Below are 15,408 nucleotides of genomic sequence, written 5' to 3'. Positions count from 1 at the left end.
TTTATGGGATTTTTTTTACAATGAAGGTGTTTGATCATAATAATTCAGGAAATAGCTGTAAAAAAACACTGTTTTTCCGTAAAACATTTAAGGAAAATTTCTGTAAAAGTTTTTTGCACTTAATTTAAATTAGGATATTTTACTTTATTTTTACGGTTTTTGTTTGGCAGCCGTAGCTGACAGTCAATGACCGTTTTTTTTACGATTTTATTTTTTACAGTGTAGAAAAGCAGATGGATGTAGTGACACCTGTTAAAGAAGTCCATATTTCATCTCTGGAAGCCAGGCTAAATGAGCAAGCACTGTCACTGCATTCCGGGCATGGGACAGACCCTTACGTTACACCTCAGATATCAAATACAGACTTATATTTAAATGATACATGAAATAACATTTTCGATAATCACACTGATAATTTATATAACAAAGTAAAATCTCATAAGCCTAGAGAAGTCATTCAACTCATTTGATATATAGAAGGAAAACTATTGATTAATACCTTGATTATAATCACTCATTAGATATACATTGAAGCAGCAGTGTGTTCCAGAATCCACTTCTTCAGGACTTCATAACAAAAACGTAACTTGAATAATTACAATAAGGGCGTTGCTTATTTATAACATTGAAAATATTATTAACCTAAAATATCTGCTATTTTTAATCAATGAAATAATTGTGTTGTACAAGGAACAGCAGTTCTAATACATACTTTTACCTAATACATTTATCAAAGTTAATTGAGTAGAGCGATCACTGGGAACATACTATAACCTTTGGAACATGAAAAAAGGAGAAATTACAGTAACTTTTTAATAATAATATGTTTGTACTATACTTACAGTAAGGTATTGGCAGTATTTAACATGTAGTAAGTCAGTCTGATCGCTATGAAAGCACTACAACCTTTGCAATATCTAAAAAACACTATAGGTGAATTACTGTAATTTATTTTAATTAATATTTCTATACTGAACGTACAGTAAGGGAGGTATTGTCAAAATTTCACCAATAGTAAGTCAGTGTGGTCACTAGGAAAGCACTACAGCCTTTGGAATAGGAAAAAAAACTTTACTTGAATTACTGTAATTTTTTCTTGAACTTATTTGTTTTTTGTACGTACAGTAAAAGAGGTATTGTCAAAATTCCATCTGTAGTAAGTCAGTGTGGTCACTAGGATAGCACTACAGCCTTTGGAACAGGAAAAAATACTTTAGGGGAATTACTGTATTTTTTTCTTAAATGTATTTGTTTATTGTACGTACAGTAAAAGAGGTATTGTCAAAATTCCACCTGTTGTATGTCAGTCTGATCACTAGGAAAGCACTACAGCCTTTGGAACAGTACAAAATACTTGAGGGGAATTACTGTAATTTTTTCTTAAATGTATTTGTTTATTGTACGTACAGTAAAAGAGGTATTGTCAAAATTCCACCTGTTGTATGTCAGTGTGGTCACTAGGAAAGCACTACAGCCTTTGGAACAGGAAAAAATACTTTAGGGGAATTACTGTATTTTTTTCTTAAATGTATTTGTTTATTGTACGTACAGTAAAAGAGGTATTGTCAAAATTCCACCTGTTGTATGTCAGTCTGATCACTAGGAAAGCACTACAGCCTTTGGAACAGTACAAAATACTTGAGGGGAATTACTGTATTTTTTTCTTAAACGTATTTGTTTATTGTACGTACAGTAAAGGAGGTATTGTCAAAATTCCACCTGTAGTAAGTCAGTCTGATCACTAGGAAAGCACTACAGCCTTTGGAACATGAAAAAATACTTTAGGGGAATTACTGTATTTTTTTCTTGAAATTATTTGTTTATTGTACGTACAGTAAAGGAGGTATTGTCAAAATTCCACCTGTAGTAAGTCAGTGTGCTCACTAGGATAGCACTACAGCCTTTGGAACCGGAAAAAATACTTTAGGGGAATTACTGTATTTTTTTCTTGAAATTATTTGTTTATTGTACGTACAGTAAAGGAGGTATTGTCAAAATTCCACCTGTAGTAAGTCAGTGTGGTCACTAGGATAGCACTACAGCCTTTGGAACACGAAAAAATACTTTAGGGGAACTACTGTAATTTTTTCTTGGACTTATTTGTTTATTGTACGTACAGTAAGGGAGTTAATGTCCGAATTTCACCTGGAGTAAGTCAGTCTGATCACTAAGAAAGCACTACAGCCTTTGAAACAGGAAAAAATAGTTTAGGGGAATTACAGTAATTTTTTTGGAAACGTATCAGTTTATTGTACGTACAGTAAGGGAGTTATTGTCCAAATTTAACCTGGAGTAAGTCAGTCAGGTCACTAGGAAAGCACTACAGCCTTTGAAACAGGAAAAAATAGTTTAGGGGAATTACAGTAATTTTTTTGGAAACGTATTAGTTTATTGTACGTACAGTAAGGGAGTTATTGTCCAAATTTCACCTGGAGTAAGTCAGTCAGGTCACTAGGAAAGCACTACAGCCTTTGAAACAGGAAAAAATAGTTTAGGGGAATTACAGTAATTTTTTTGGAAACGTATCAGTTTATTGTACGTACAGTAAGGGAGTTATTGTCCAAATTTCACCTGGAGTAAGTCAGTCAGGTCACTAGGAAAGCACTACAGCCTTTGAAACAGGAAAAAATAGTTTAGGGGAATTACAGTATTTTTTTCTTGGACTTATTTGTTTATTGTACGTACAGTAAGGGAGTTATTATCCAAATTTCACCTGGAGTAAGTCAGTGTGGTCACTAGGAAAGCACTACAGCCTTTGAAACAGGAAAAAATAGTTTAGGGGAATTACAGTAATTTTTTCTTGGACTTATTTGTTTATTGTACGTACAGTAAGGGAGTTATTGTCCAAATTTCAACTGGAGTAAGTCAGTCTGATCACTAGGAAAGCACTACAGCCTTTGAAACAGGAAAAAATAGTTTAGGGGAATTACAGTAATTTTTTTGGAAACATATTCGTTTATTGTACGTACAGTAAGGGAGTTATTGTCCAAATTCCACCTGGAGTAAGTCAGTGTGGTCACAAGGAAAGCACTACAGCCTTTGGAACAGGAAAAAATGATTTGATTATTGTACTGTTTGGGGGGGGGGTAGGTACAGTTGTAAAACCCAGGACCAGATATGATGAAAGAAGACCAGGAGTCGTGAAATTCAATCAAATAAGTAAAATTTTACTGAAGAATAGTTTGCAGTTAAATTGGTAGAGCCAGCGTCAAAGTCACGAGAAGGTCGCAAGCCAACTCTACCTTACAAACAAATCTCACACAATTATACCTTTTTCAAGGACATGCATTACATAATTGTTTACTTCTGATTGGCTAAGAGAACATAAAGTCTAAACAATAATACATTTTTGATAGATAAGTGGATATATCGCCGTTAATCGGAATATTTGTCGTCCATTTCCGAGATTTAAGTCCGTGGTGACCTTCTTCCAGGGTCCAAGAATGTTGTATATCACAAAGTTCTGAACCTGCAAAGAATAAAACACACACACACACACACACAACACTGCCTGACAAACAACAGTTCTCTTTGAGGCTGAAGAAGGCCTGAGCTCATTATCAGAAGAGCAGTCCACCTAAACAGGCTGATAAAACATTTCACTCCAGGAAAGCAGGAACGATAATATGCCCCTTTACTCCACTCCCTAAAGAAATACACATGAGATGTTCACTTGATGAAAATAAGGTGAAATTATGTATAAATTGACCCTCAAACTTATACAAGTCAACTAAGACAGATATATAGATGAAGATATGTGGATATTGTTTTGAAATATGCAATTATTCTATTGTAATCATGGCTTGTTGTATATTAAGTATTTATGGGTCATAGTAAACCACAATTGTAACTATTAAAAAAGTGGTTTTATAATGAAAAGTACCATAAGTAGTTGTTAAACAATTTATTTACAAAGTGTTCACTGTAAAAAAAAAGAAAAGTTGACTTAACTTAAAATTATAAGGCAACTTGCTGCAGTTTTTTTTTAGTTGACTCAACTAAAACATCTCTATAGTTGAGTTGACTCGACTATAACATCTCCAGTTGAGTAAACTCTATTAGTTGAGTCAACTAAAAAAATCGGTGCAGCAAGTTGCCTTAGAATTTTAAGTTTAGTCAACTTTTCTTTTACAGTGTGTATTAATAATCATTGTAACCATATATTGAGAAAATAGTTTATTAAGAAAAACACCTGAACTTGTTTTATAAAGATTTTTATTATGAAGCTGGTTTATTAAGGAAAACACTGTAACTTGTTTTATAAATATTTTTATTATGAAAATATTTTTTAAAGAAAAGCATACCACACTGAAGGTTGTAAGCATTTATTAAGCAGATGATGGTGGCAGAGTAGAGAGGAATTGAAAATGTATTAGAAAGAGCTTTGCAAAAGAAAGGAGAAAAATGCCATCATTGCCATCTATGTGTTGAGGACGAGATAAAGAAGATACAGCCATGATGGAAAGGTCCAGAAAAAGAGGACAAAGAGACGAAGAGTTTTATATGTGAAAGTCCTAAGGGGTCTTCCAGAAATAATGACAGTTCAAGATTTTGTGTTTGACCAATTGGCTGTAAAACACTAAATGTATGCAGATGGAGTTTCCAGGAGTCCCAAGACAATCCCAAGACAATTATCATCAAAAGGCCCCTTGCATGTGAACACAACCCAAGGGCACACACTGGAATGCACCTAAAATAAAATGAATACAGAAATGATTAGGATACTACTTGACTGTTGAATTTTTAATAAGAATAAAGTAATCATTCAAAAGGATATATATAATTTAATTGAAGAAACAGGGGATTCTGACCCCAACCTTTCAGTACGTACAGTAAGGGAGGTATTGTCAAAATTTCACCTGTAGTAAGTCAGTGTGGGATAGTGTAAGCCAATAAGAAAGCACTACAGGCTTTGGAACAGGAAAAATACTTTAGGGGAATTACTGTAATTTTTTTAAATTAATATTTGTATACTGAATGTACAGTAAGGGAGATACTGTGAAAATTCCACCTGTAGTAAGTCAGTCTGGTCAGTAGGAACATACTACAACCTTTGGAACACGAAAAAATACTTAGGGTGAATTACAGTAATTTAAAAAAAAAACCATAATTTGTCAACTGTATGTACAGTAAGGGACTTTTTGTCAAAATTTCACCAGGTAGTAAGTCAGTGTGGTCACTAGGAACATGCTACAACCTTCGGATAGTAAAAAATCCCTTTGGTGAATTAATGTAATTTTATTCTAAAAATATTTATGTACATTATGTAAAGTGAGGCAGGTTTCCTAAATACAATCATTATAATGCATTTTTTATTGTTGCTAAAGTACAATCAATAGCATTAGAACACATAATGTGAGAGAGATTTGCTGGTACATCTGTACTTTGCAAAAATGTAATTGTCTGTTTGCACACAATGGAAAAAATAGACCTTTTTAGACGGTCCCTAATCTTCTTTACCACACACATTGAATGTTCAGTGAACAGTCGCAACTTTGTATGCCATTAAAACAACATTTGCCCGTTTTGATTGATTGTGGAGAGTGTTGTAGTTCACCATCTTTGTCCTAAAGATCATGCAGCTGCTTTTATTTAGCAAAAATGTGCTTTATTGCGCTTGTTATTGAGACGTGAAAGTGCGAATATGCGAATATAAAACCAACTTTACCTAAGTACAAGAGTGTAAATGAGAGTGAAACCAGCCATCAAATAAACCCTGATCAGAAGCATTGCAAAGCTGCTTGCAAGTTGTAACTGCAGTTCTGTTTACTTTGAAAAATATCAGTTATTTAGACAGTTTTATTAATTGCAGTCATTTTTTTCAGTGCACTTATGCTGTATTGTATTTAATTTCTGCGTTTATTCCGCTATTTGTATTGCTCTGGACTTAAGCTGTAATACCCTAATTGAACAATAGTACTCTATATGTGTAGGTCATGCAGTTACAGTGGATTAAGGGTATATTTGAATGTACCTGTACTCCAGTGTACAGGGGGTTAACGCATTTTTATCATTGAACTGGATCATTGAACTACACAACTGTACTGTACTGTAAGGTCTGAAATCAGTCTCTCAACACAGAAATGTGAGTAGGAGAACACTGCCTCTAAAATGAGTTCTTCACCTGCTGGATCAAGCGACAATCAACCCACGAAGAATCGTCCATCTGCGTCCAGTGATGCAACAGTGACCTCTGACCTCAGGTAACACATTAGCTATTTTTGCACATGTCAGATGTTTTTAATCCACATTGACTGAGTGCATTCCTGAAGCCTGCATTTTAATAATAACTATAATGATAAATAATTGTTTGAATTTGATGAGAATAGTGAAGTCCACACCACAAATAAGGCGAGAAATTTTTTTTTAAATAACTTTCATAAAGATGATCAACAATAAAATCATTGACTGCCGCTTGTGCATTTAAAGTGGCAGATGATGAATAACCAAACATTTACAGTCTGATAATGTTGTTATCATAATTGTTATTCTTGTTAAATAGCCTTAAATTTATACTTTACCCAAAAATGAAAATTGTCATTTTAAATTAAATAAAACACGCATTCTAAATACGTCCCCTTCCCAATAAACTACTAATGCAACAAGAAAATAAGAAAAAAAAGATGCAACAAATAAAATAAAGTCCTCGGCGTTCAACACGCCCTGCCTTATCTATACTACTTAAGAAATCTCAAAACATACAATAGTGGCACCTGCTCCTTACCTAGTGTCTTAAAAACACGCTTCCCTAGATGTTACGAAATGGAAGTCACGTGACATACTTCCCTGGTCACTACTCCCTGGTCAGCTGTAAGACAATATGAATAAAAAACAAAGACTCAAAGTTTCAACTTAATACACAAACAACAAACCACCGGAAGAAAACAAACTGTTAACTCAAAAATTGAAGAGGGTAAACCAAGAATCAAAAAAACAAAAACGAGACACGCCAACAACCCAGTGTGACAAAACAAAAGAATCAGCTCCCTCCTTCTCTCTTTCCCACTTCCGGTCTGCGTCAGACTTTTATAGTAGGGACGCCCATTCAGTTGTGAATGTCGCAATGATGACCTTAAAACAACAACAACAACAACAGAACACCATATCCTCTGAGCACGTAACAATGTTCATTAACAAAATCAGACATCTGTAAAAATTAACAACCTCATTTTTAAATGGTAAAAATATAAATATTCTGACTGTTTGAGTTTTTTTTTTTTAAATTAACCATTGGTCATCCATAATATCATATATTTAGTTAACACAGTTAAAACAACACATATAGTATCTCAATACCATGATAGAATAACTATATGGTTTCTATGGTATTTTATATGAAAAATAGTAGCCTAAATACATTTTGTATAAATTCACAAACACTATAGCTTTATCACAAACAATACTGTAATTATATGTAATACATGTCTACATACAGTAGTAATATGATCAAATTCTATCTGAATATCCCCCATTTCTGCCACAATTCCATGGTGCAGTTAGTGTTACTACAGTAAATCCATGGTAAATTATGTGATTTGTAGACTGAAAAGCTTTCTGACTGCATTGTTGTGCACAGTGTTTCCTGCTTGTCAGCACGGTTTCATCTGGCTTTACACCAGTTTAAATCACAGAGACATTTGTGTTCTTCACTGAATTCAAGCGCTTCTCACTGGATCTCACAGCGCTGTTTAGTGGTTGTGTGACCGAGACCATTCAGCAAGTAAACACATCTGATCTAGTAAACGTGTGCTGCGCTGCCATTTGGACTTTGAGCAGAGTGAATAAATTGTCCGTGTGGTGCGTTGATCAAATGAGTTTCGTTCCGCTTTTGGCGCATTAACATTATCGAACATTTATCAAACTCTTGATATCATTTTATCAAGAAAAATTATATCACAATAATTGTATCATTTTATCACCCAGCCTACTTTTAATGAAACCTGGGAGATTTCTGTCCCTTCTGCTGAAAGTTCATGCCAACAAAATATTGAAGATCCAAAATGGTCATAATGGCATCATAAAACAAATCCATATAAATCGAGTGATTTAATCCAAGTTTTGTGAAGAGATACGATCACTTTATATGATGAACAAATTTAATTTAGCCTTTAGTGAGACCCTATTGGATCTTTAAAAAAATTGGTGGTATGGACTTTGAATGGAATTTCTCAGTTTTATTAAAAATATCTTGATTTGTGTTTTAAAGATTAATGAAAGTAATACATTTTTGGAATGACATAATATTTATGTTTGAACTAACCCATTTAAATATTGTCTAAAATGTTGTTTTGTTTGTCTTTTGTCAGAATCAGCAGGAGGAAGAGTCAGAGTTCTGAGTCTCCAGAACCCAGTGGTGTGTCTGTGAAGAGTAGCAGATCCATGAACCCACCCCCTAGATTGAGTGATGAACCAGTGTCTTCTGATCCTCTGTTAGTATAAACATTTACTCGCTAATTTACTGTACTGCATATCAGATTAATAATGATTTAATAAACTAAATGAAAGAGCACTAAATGCACTCCAAAATATGTGCACATATACACTGTACAGGGGAGCTACTTGATGAGGGGTGTAAAACCTATTTCTAATAACCAATATATTTCTGATGTCGTCAGCTGTCCTTGTGTCACTGCTATATTCCTTTTTGCTGCTATGTTATTTTCTTTTTCAGCAAGGGAAAGGAACTGATCAGATCTGTACCGTCATCTACATCCCACTGTGACACCCACATCAGGCAGGACAAAACTGAAGCAGCCCTGCAGACACACACACAGGAGACTGGAGACCTGCAGAGAGTCAAAGACCAGCACAAAACCAGCATGAAGAACAAGTATGAGAGATTATTTGAGGGACCCAAACACCAAGAGAATGAAACCCTCCTCAACAGGATCTACACACAGCTCTACATCATAGAGGGAGAGACAGAAGGAGTGAATGAAGAACATGAGGTTTTACAGATGGAGAAAACAGCAAGAACACAACACCCTCAAGACACTCCAATCATCTGCAATGACATCTTTAAAGCCTCACCTGAACTAGGATGTGAGAAGAAAGACCAAATCAAGACTGTTCTTACTAAAGGCATCGCTGGAATCGGGAAAACCGTCTCTGTGCAGAAGTTCATTCTGGACTGGGCCGAGGGAAAAGCCAATCAGGATGTAGATTTCATGTTTGTGCTTCCATTTAGAGAGTTGAACTTGATCCGAGATCATCAGTACAGTCTCCACATACTTCTGCTGGACTTTCATCCTGAACTTCAAGATCTGGACTCAAAGATTTATGAGGAGTGTAAAGTTGTGTTCATCTTTGATGGTCTGGATGAAAGCAGAATCGCACTGATGTTTTCAGACACTCAGAAAGTTTCTGATGTGACTGAGACTTCATCAGTGGATGTATTGATGTCAAACCTCATTAAAGGAGAGCTTCTTCCCTCTGCTCTCATCTGGATCACCTCCAAACCAGCAGCAGCCAATCAGATCCCTTCCAAATACATCAACCGTCTGACTGAGATTCAGGGATTCAATGAGCCTCAGAAGGAGGAATATTTCAGGAAACGAATCGGTGATGAGCATCAAGCCAGCAGAATCATCTCACACATCAGAAGAGCAAGAAGCCTCCACATCATGTGCCACATACCGGTCTTCTGCTGGATCTCCTCCACTGTGCTTCAGAAGCTCCTGGAAGAAGATCTGAGTGCAGAAATCCCTCAAACTCTGACTGAAATGTACATCCACTTCCTGCTGATTCAGATCAACATGAGGAATCAGAAGTATGAAGAGAAAGATCCAGAGAAACTCCTGCAGTCCAACAGAGAAGTGATTGTGAAACTTGCTGAAGTGGCTTTCAAACAGCTGAGGAAGGGCAATGTGATGTTCTATGAGGAGGACCTGAGAAAGAGCGGCATAGACATCACTGACGCCTCAGTGCATTCTGGGATTTGCACTGAGATCTTTAAGGAGGAATCTGTGATTCATCAGAGGAAAGTCTACAGCTTCATTCACCTGAGTGTCCAGGAGTTTCTTGCTGCTTTCTATTTGTTTTACCATTATGTAATGAAACATGTTGACACATTGCAGTTTTTTGATGTAGTGCATAATCTGCAGAGGGAAATAGTCAATAAAGCCCTTGAGAGTGAGAACGGACACCTGGATCTGTTCCTGCGGTTCCTGCTGGGCATCTCACTGGAGTCCAATCAGAGACTCTTACAGGATCTACTGACACACACAGAGAACAGCTCAGAGAGCATCAGGAGAACCACACAGTACATTAAAGAGAAGATCAAAGATGGACATGGACTCTCCACTGAAAGATCCATCAATCTGTTCCTCTGTCTGCTGGAAGTCAAAGATCAGACTCTGTCCAGAGAGATTCAGGATTTTGTGAAATCAGACAAACACTCAGAGACGAAACTCTCTCCTGCTCACTGCTCAACAATCGCCTACATGCTTCAGATGTCAGAGGAGGTGCTGGATGAGCTGGACCTCAAGAAATACAACACATCAGATGAGGGGAGAAGAAGACTGATACCAGCTGTGATCAACTGCAAAAAAGCTCTGTGCGTGTTTAATTTTGTCCTAATGTTTTAAATTGTGTCTTAATCATTTCATTTGAACATCTTTTACAAATAAATAATGATATAATGGAAATACAGTTGAAAACATTTTGTTTGAATTTGTTTGAATCTTTTTCAGTCTTGCTGGCTGTAATCTCACTGGTCAGTCCTTTGAAATTATATCATCAGCTCTACAATCCTCAAACTCCGTCCTCAGAGAGCTGGATCTGAGTAACGATGACCTGCAGGATTCAGGAGTGAATCTGCTCTCTGATGGACTAAAGAGTCCAAACTGTCAGCTGGAGATACTGAGGTGTGTTAGAGCATATAATGGATAATCTACAGTCAGCCGGTCATAATGTTGATGTGTGTTTGTTTATGATCTGACTGTGTGTTTGTCTGTAGGTTGTCTGGCTGTATGGTGACAGAGGAAGGCTGTGGTTATGTGTCTTCAGCTCTGAGTTCAAACCCCTCACACCTGAGAGAGCTGGACCTGAGCTACAATCACCCAGGAGAATCAGGAGTCCAGCTGCTCAACGACAAACTGGAGGATTCAAACTGCTCTCTGCAGTTTCTCAAGTATGTTTAGACGTTACGACTCATATGTGTGACTAAATGTAATTAGGGGTCACCTAAGAGGGATCTTTTGTTAAGAAATAATATTTTATAGTCATCATTTTTAGCTGGCTTTATCTGATGTAATACAGCAGAATCCTCAAATCTCATAAGAGAAAACAGTGAACAGTTTTTATATTAAATTGTGAGGGTGTAAGCTTAGAGAACTGTTACTTTAATACTAAATTAGCTTTAAGAAAAACCAAATTATTACAACCCATATATTTTTTAATTGCTACTAGGATTCGAGAGAGCCTAGTGTTAAAGGGTAACACCTTGCTATAACAATTTGCAGTACTTATTTAAATCTTTTGTTGTGGTCTTTTTTTGCAATGTTTGATTGCAATGATTTGTTGTCTGTGCTGACCTGCACATATGATTCACTCTGTGTTATCATGTCTTTGGTCTGGAGCACACTGGTGTGTCCTGCAGTGGTTCACGTGACAGATGCAAAATCAGGGGCTGTATTCACAAAAAAATATCTTATGGCTAATTGTTGCTCCTAAGCAACTCTTAAAAATTAGGGACATGTTGCTCCTAATATTAGGACTAATACATTTTTCGTCTAAAGGGAATTCACATAGCATTTAATGCTAAAATTACTGTAGCTCTTAAACCCAGTACAGCTTACACTCTTGTCCCCGGAGTGTGTATGCAAAGTTTTAGCTCAAAATGCCTTACAGATCATTTTTATAGCATGTTAAAATTGCCACTTTTTGGGGGTGAGCGAAAATGTGATGGATCCAAATGATTTGAATTTGCTGTTGCAGAAAGATTTTGTCAAATAAAAAAGGTATACGACCAAACCTCTGGCCAACAAGAGCTTGACCAAAGGACTTGAGGTTTATGCACCTCAGCTGTGTTGTGTATGAGCACTGCTATGACAAGAAGACAGATGGCAAGGAACTTTGTTCTGTAGTGAGAGCACCACAGTAATTCAGGTACACTGTAAAACCTAACAGTAATATTAACTAAATACAATTGAGTTCACAGCACTCAAATATTACCGAAACTTGAATGACTGAAACAGAACTCAAACTGAATGAGTTATAGAACATTTCTAGATCCCAGAATGATAATTGTATAATTAAGTGATTAATTAAGTGATGATTGAGCATTAGTGATGAGCACCTGCTGTTAACAAGCAGAATCACTGAAGGAAAGAGAAACACAAGAACTACAACTGACTTCCAACCACAGCCTTAGATGAAATCAACTCAAGATAAAAGATGTTTAAATCTCTAAAGATCTCAGCAGAGGAGGATTAAACCACTACACAAACAGCATTACCAGCTTCACTTATTACTAACCACTTTGACTTTATTACTGCCATTCGTCTACAGAAGTTCTTATTAGAATTAACAAAGGTTTAGAAGTTGATGATTTGAGTTTCATTTAAGGTCACCATGAAGGAGATCAGCATTTACTTTAGTTGAGCTCTTGACCCTTGACTCTTGCACTTAAGATTTTCTTTGGCTGCTATAATTGAGTGTTTATAAAACATATTTGTTATGGCACAAAAGCCAAGGAAAAGTCTGATCTGGTGTTGATGGTGCAGGATTGTTGATGACAATCATCATTTCGTGACTTGATTCACTGATTTCATTCAGAGTCTGATCTCTGATTAAAAGGGCAACATATTAGTTTCACTCAAAACTGTGATTCTACAGCATAAGAGCTAGCCATGTTGAGACATCAGATAATATGAAGGATTTTACAAATAGTTGTGCACAAAAAGTTTCACAGAAAAGGTATTGCATTATTAAGACTCACACAGACATCAAGAATCACCATACGAATCTCAACAATGGTGACCATTAAAAAATGATGCCTGCTGGGTACTAGCATAATACAAAACTTATCCATGGCTCCCAGCATGCATTGCGGCATAAATCATTTTTTAATGGTCACCATTGTTGAGATTCATATGCTGATTCTTGATTACTGTGTAAGTCAGCATGATACCATAGAGGTTTTTAAAATCTGTTAATCACAACAATGGGCCTTACAGCAGAATCAGTTATACTATAATGAATAATACAAGTAATACATCACCTATCTAATCAGAGATTTGGCTCTGGGAATGATCAGAGAATCAAGTCACTAAATTATGATTTTTATCATCTTAACACAACCACATGCTCATATTTTCTTTTGGCGTATGTGCCATAACAAATGTGTTTTATAAACACTCAGTTACAGCAGCCAGAGGAAAAACTGGTGTTATAAAGTCAAGGGTCAAGAGCCCAACTAAAGCAAACACGGATCACTATCATGGTGTCTTTAAATGAAACTCAATAAATCATTATCATCTAACCCTCTGTTCATTCTCAATAACAACTTCTGTAGACGCATGACAAAAGTCAAACTGTTTAGTAATAAGTGAAGCTGGTAATGCTGTTTGTGTAGTGGTTTAATCCTCCTCTGCTGAGATCTTTAGAGATTTAAACGTCTTTTATCTTGAGTTGATTACATCTAAGGCTGTGGTTGGAAGTCAGTTGTAGTTCTTGTGTTTCTCTTTCCTTCATTGATTCGGCTTGTTAACAGCAGGTGTTAATCACTAATGCTCAATAATCACTTAATTAATCACTTAATTTATTGACTGCAATGTATATCTACTTTTAGTAAACTCAACTGAAATAAGTTCAGAGTACTCATAACTATTGTTTTTATAAACTTAATTGAATTGAGGCAATCGGTTTCCTCAAATGAAATGAGTTAGCTTAACTTGTTGGGTTTTACAGTGTAGTTTTACAGTCCTGTAGTTTGAGCTTGCCTTTAGAAGTAGTTTGTACCGTGTTAAAAACACTCCTGAGACTTGGCTAAAGGTTATTTAAACGATTTAACCCTACACTTCCCTATAACATGATTTTTATATATATATATATATTTTTTTAAACAGAACACCAAAAATATTAATAATTAATTAATTAAAATATTATAATTAATTAATATAATTATGATCACATAGCCTACTTGTATATTTTATATTATTGATCAATATGTGAATCTGTTGACCAGGCTACACATGACAGGAGTTGTGGTCTCATTCATTTCTATGAGATTAGATAGAACTGTATTGATCCCACACTTGTATGTCACAGACTTCCGAAGCTTTGTTTGGTCACATGCTTTTTCTGCTCTGTGATAATAAGTTAGATATGTTGGAGAAGACAAGTCTGACCACCAGATGTCACTAATGTGCATTGTGTTAAAAGCTTCAAATGAACCTTTTTCGGCACAATTTGATGAAAGCCTCAAATGCTCCAGAAAGCTTTGGTTTCCCATCAATACACAGTGGCAACATTCTAGCATAACTACACAAAGAATGCACAGGAAGGCACTAGAGTTCTCAACGGGCCTGAAAATTACAACCCGACCCGACCCGGCCCGTGGCTTTTAAAGCCCGGACCCGATGTAACCCGACACATCAACATGAATTATCTGCCCGAACCTGGCCCGCGGCCCGACGCCGTGTCGGATTATTTTTTTTTCTCATACACGTATTATCATGACCAGCAGACGGGAATTCAAATCAACCTTTAATGTTCACGACTTTTAACAATACAAACAATACAAACAACTGAAACAATAAACTTTAAATATATTAATAGTCTGTAGTAGCGACGGTGAATTCACCTGTGGCAAGTTTACTTTTCACCAACTCCATCTTCTTCTCTCCAGGCTAAAGGCTTGCACGCAGCGGTGTCAGGTCTGCCCCCGCCTATGAAGGTAAAATAGTAGCAAAACTTGAGAGCACGTAGATGTGAATTTGAGAACTTTTACAATAAATATTCGTACTTGTACATGAACATTTACACTCACAGCTCCAATGTGAAAACCTGTCAAATAAAAATCTGAAGTTGAATGTTGAAATTTGCACTCGCAGACAATAGTCACAAACCTGTATTCTGAATCTGAAGCTGCAGACAAGTAGACACAAATGTGTAAAATGCCATTCACAGAAATACAACGACAGACACAAACTTGTAATATATATATTGCGTTTAATCTTACGTTCACATTCGCAGTACAGCCTCAATTAGGCACTTTCAACTTCTCAAATCTGTCACTGCAATTTCAAATTTCACGCCTTGACTTTTGCTACTCTTTTCGCGATATATCAGGTGCAAAACTAACTTGTGCACTTGAAACTCAGAGGCGGTAATAGAGAAAGGGGGGCGGGAGCGGGGGGGTGTGTTCAAAGGAGCCGTTTTATTGGTTGGCACCTAGCCAATGAA

At 36.2% G+C, this 15,408-nt stretch overlaps 1 protein-coding gene across 3 annotated transcripts in view; it reads left to right on the top strand.

Moving 5' to 3' along the window:
• The window catches only part of LOC311077601 (protein NLRC3-like), a 29,739-nt gene that overhangs the window by 9,214 nt on the left and 5,117 nt on the right, over nucleotides 1–15,408 (top strand). The window contains exons 2-6 of one of the 3 annotated variants that reach the window (XM_084106161.1): nucleotides 6,082–6,203; nucleotides 8,307–8,429; nucleotides 8,672–10,555; nucleotides 10,692–10,865; nucleotides 10,958–11,131. In XM_084106161.1, coding sequence (XP_083962287.1) covers nucleotides 6,112–6,203; nucleotides 8,307–8,429; nucleotides 8,672–10,555; nucleotides 10,692–10,865; nucleotides 10,958–11,131 — 2,447 coding nt within the window. In that variant the 5' untranslated portion in view covers nucleotides 6,082–6,111. Of the gene's footprint in view, nucleotides 1–5,990; nucleotides 6,204–8,306; nucleotides 8,430–8,671; nucleotides 10,556–10,691; nucleotides 10,866–10,957; nucleotides 11,132–15,408 lie in introns of those variants that run through there. The other 2 variants (XM_084106163.1, XM_084106162.1) reach the window with 2 other exon arrangements.

Source organism: Abramis brama, assembly GCF_963993115.1.
Source record: "Abramis brama genome assembly, chromosome: 2".
NCBI lineage: Eukaryota > Metazoa > Chordata > Actinopteri > Cypriniformes > Leuciscidae > Abramis > Abramis brama.
The sequence above is the reverse complement of the archived record's forward strand: the minus strand, read 5'-3'. Positions and strand labels throughout refer to the sequence as shown.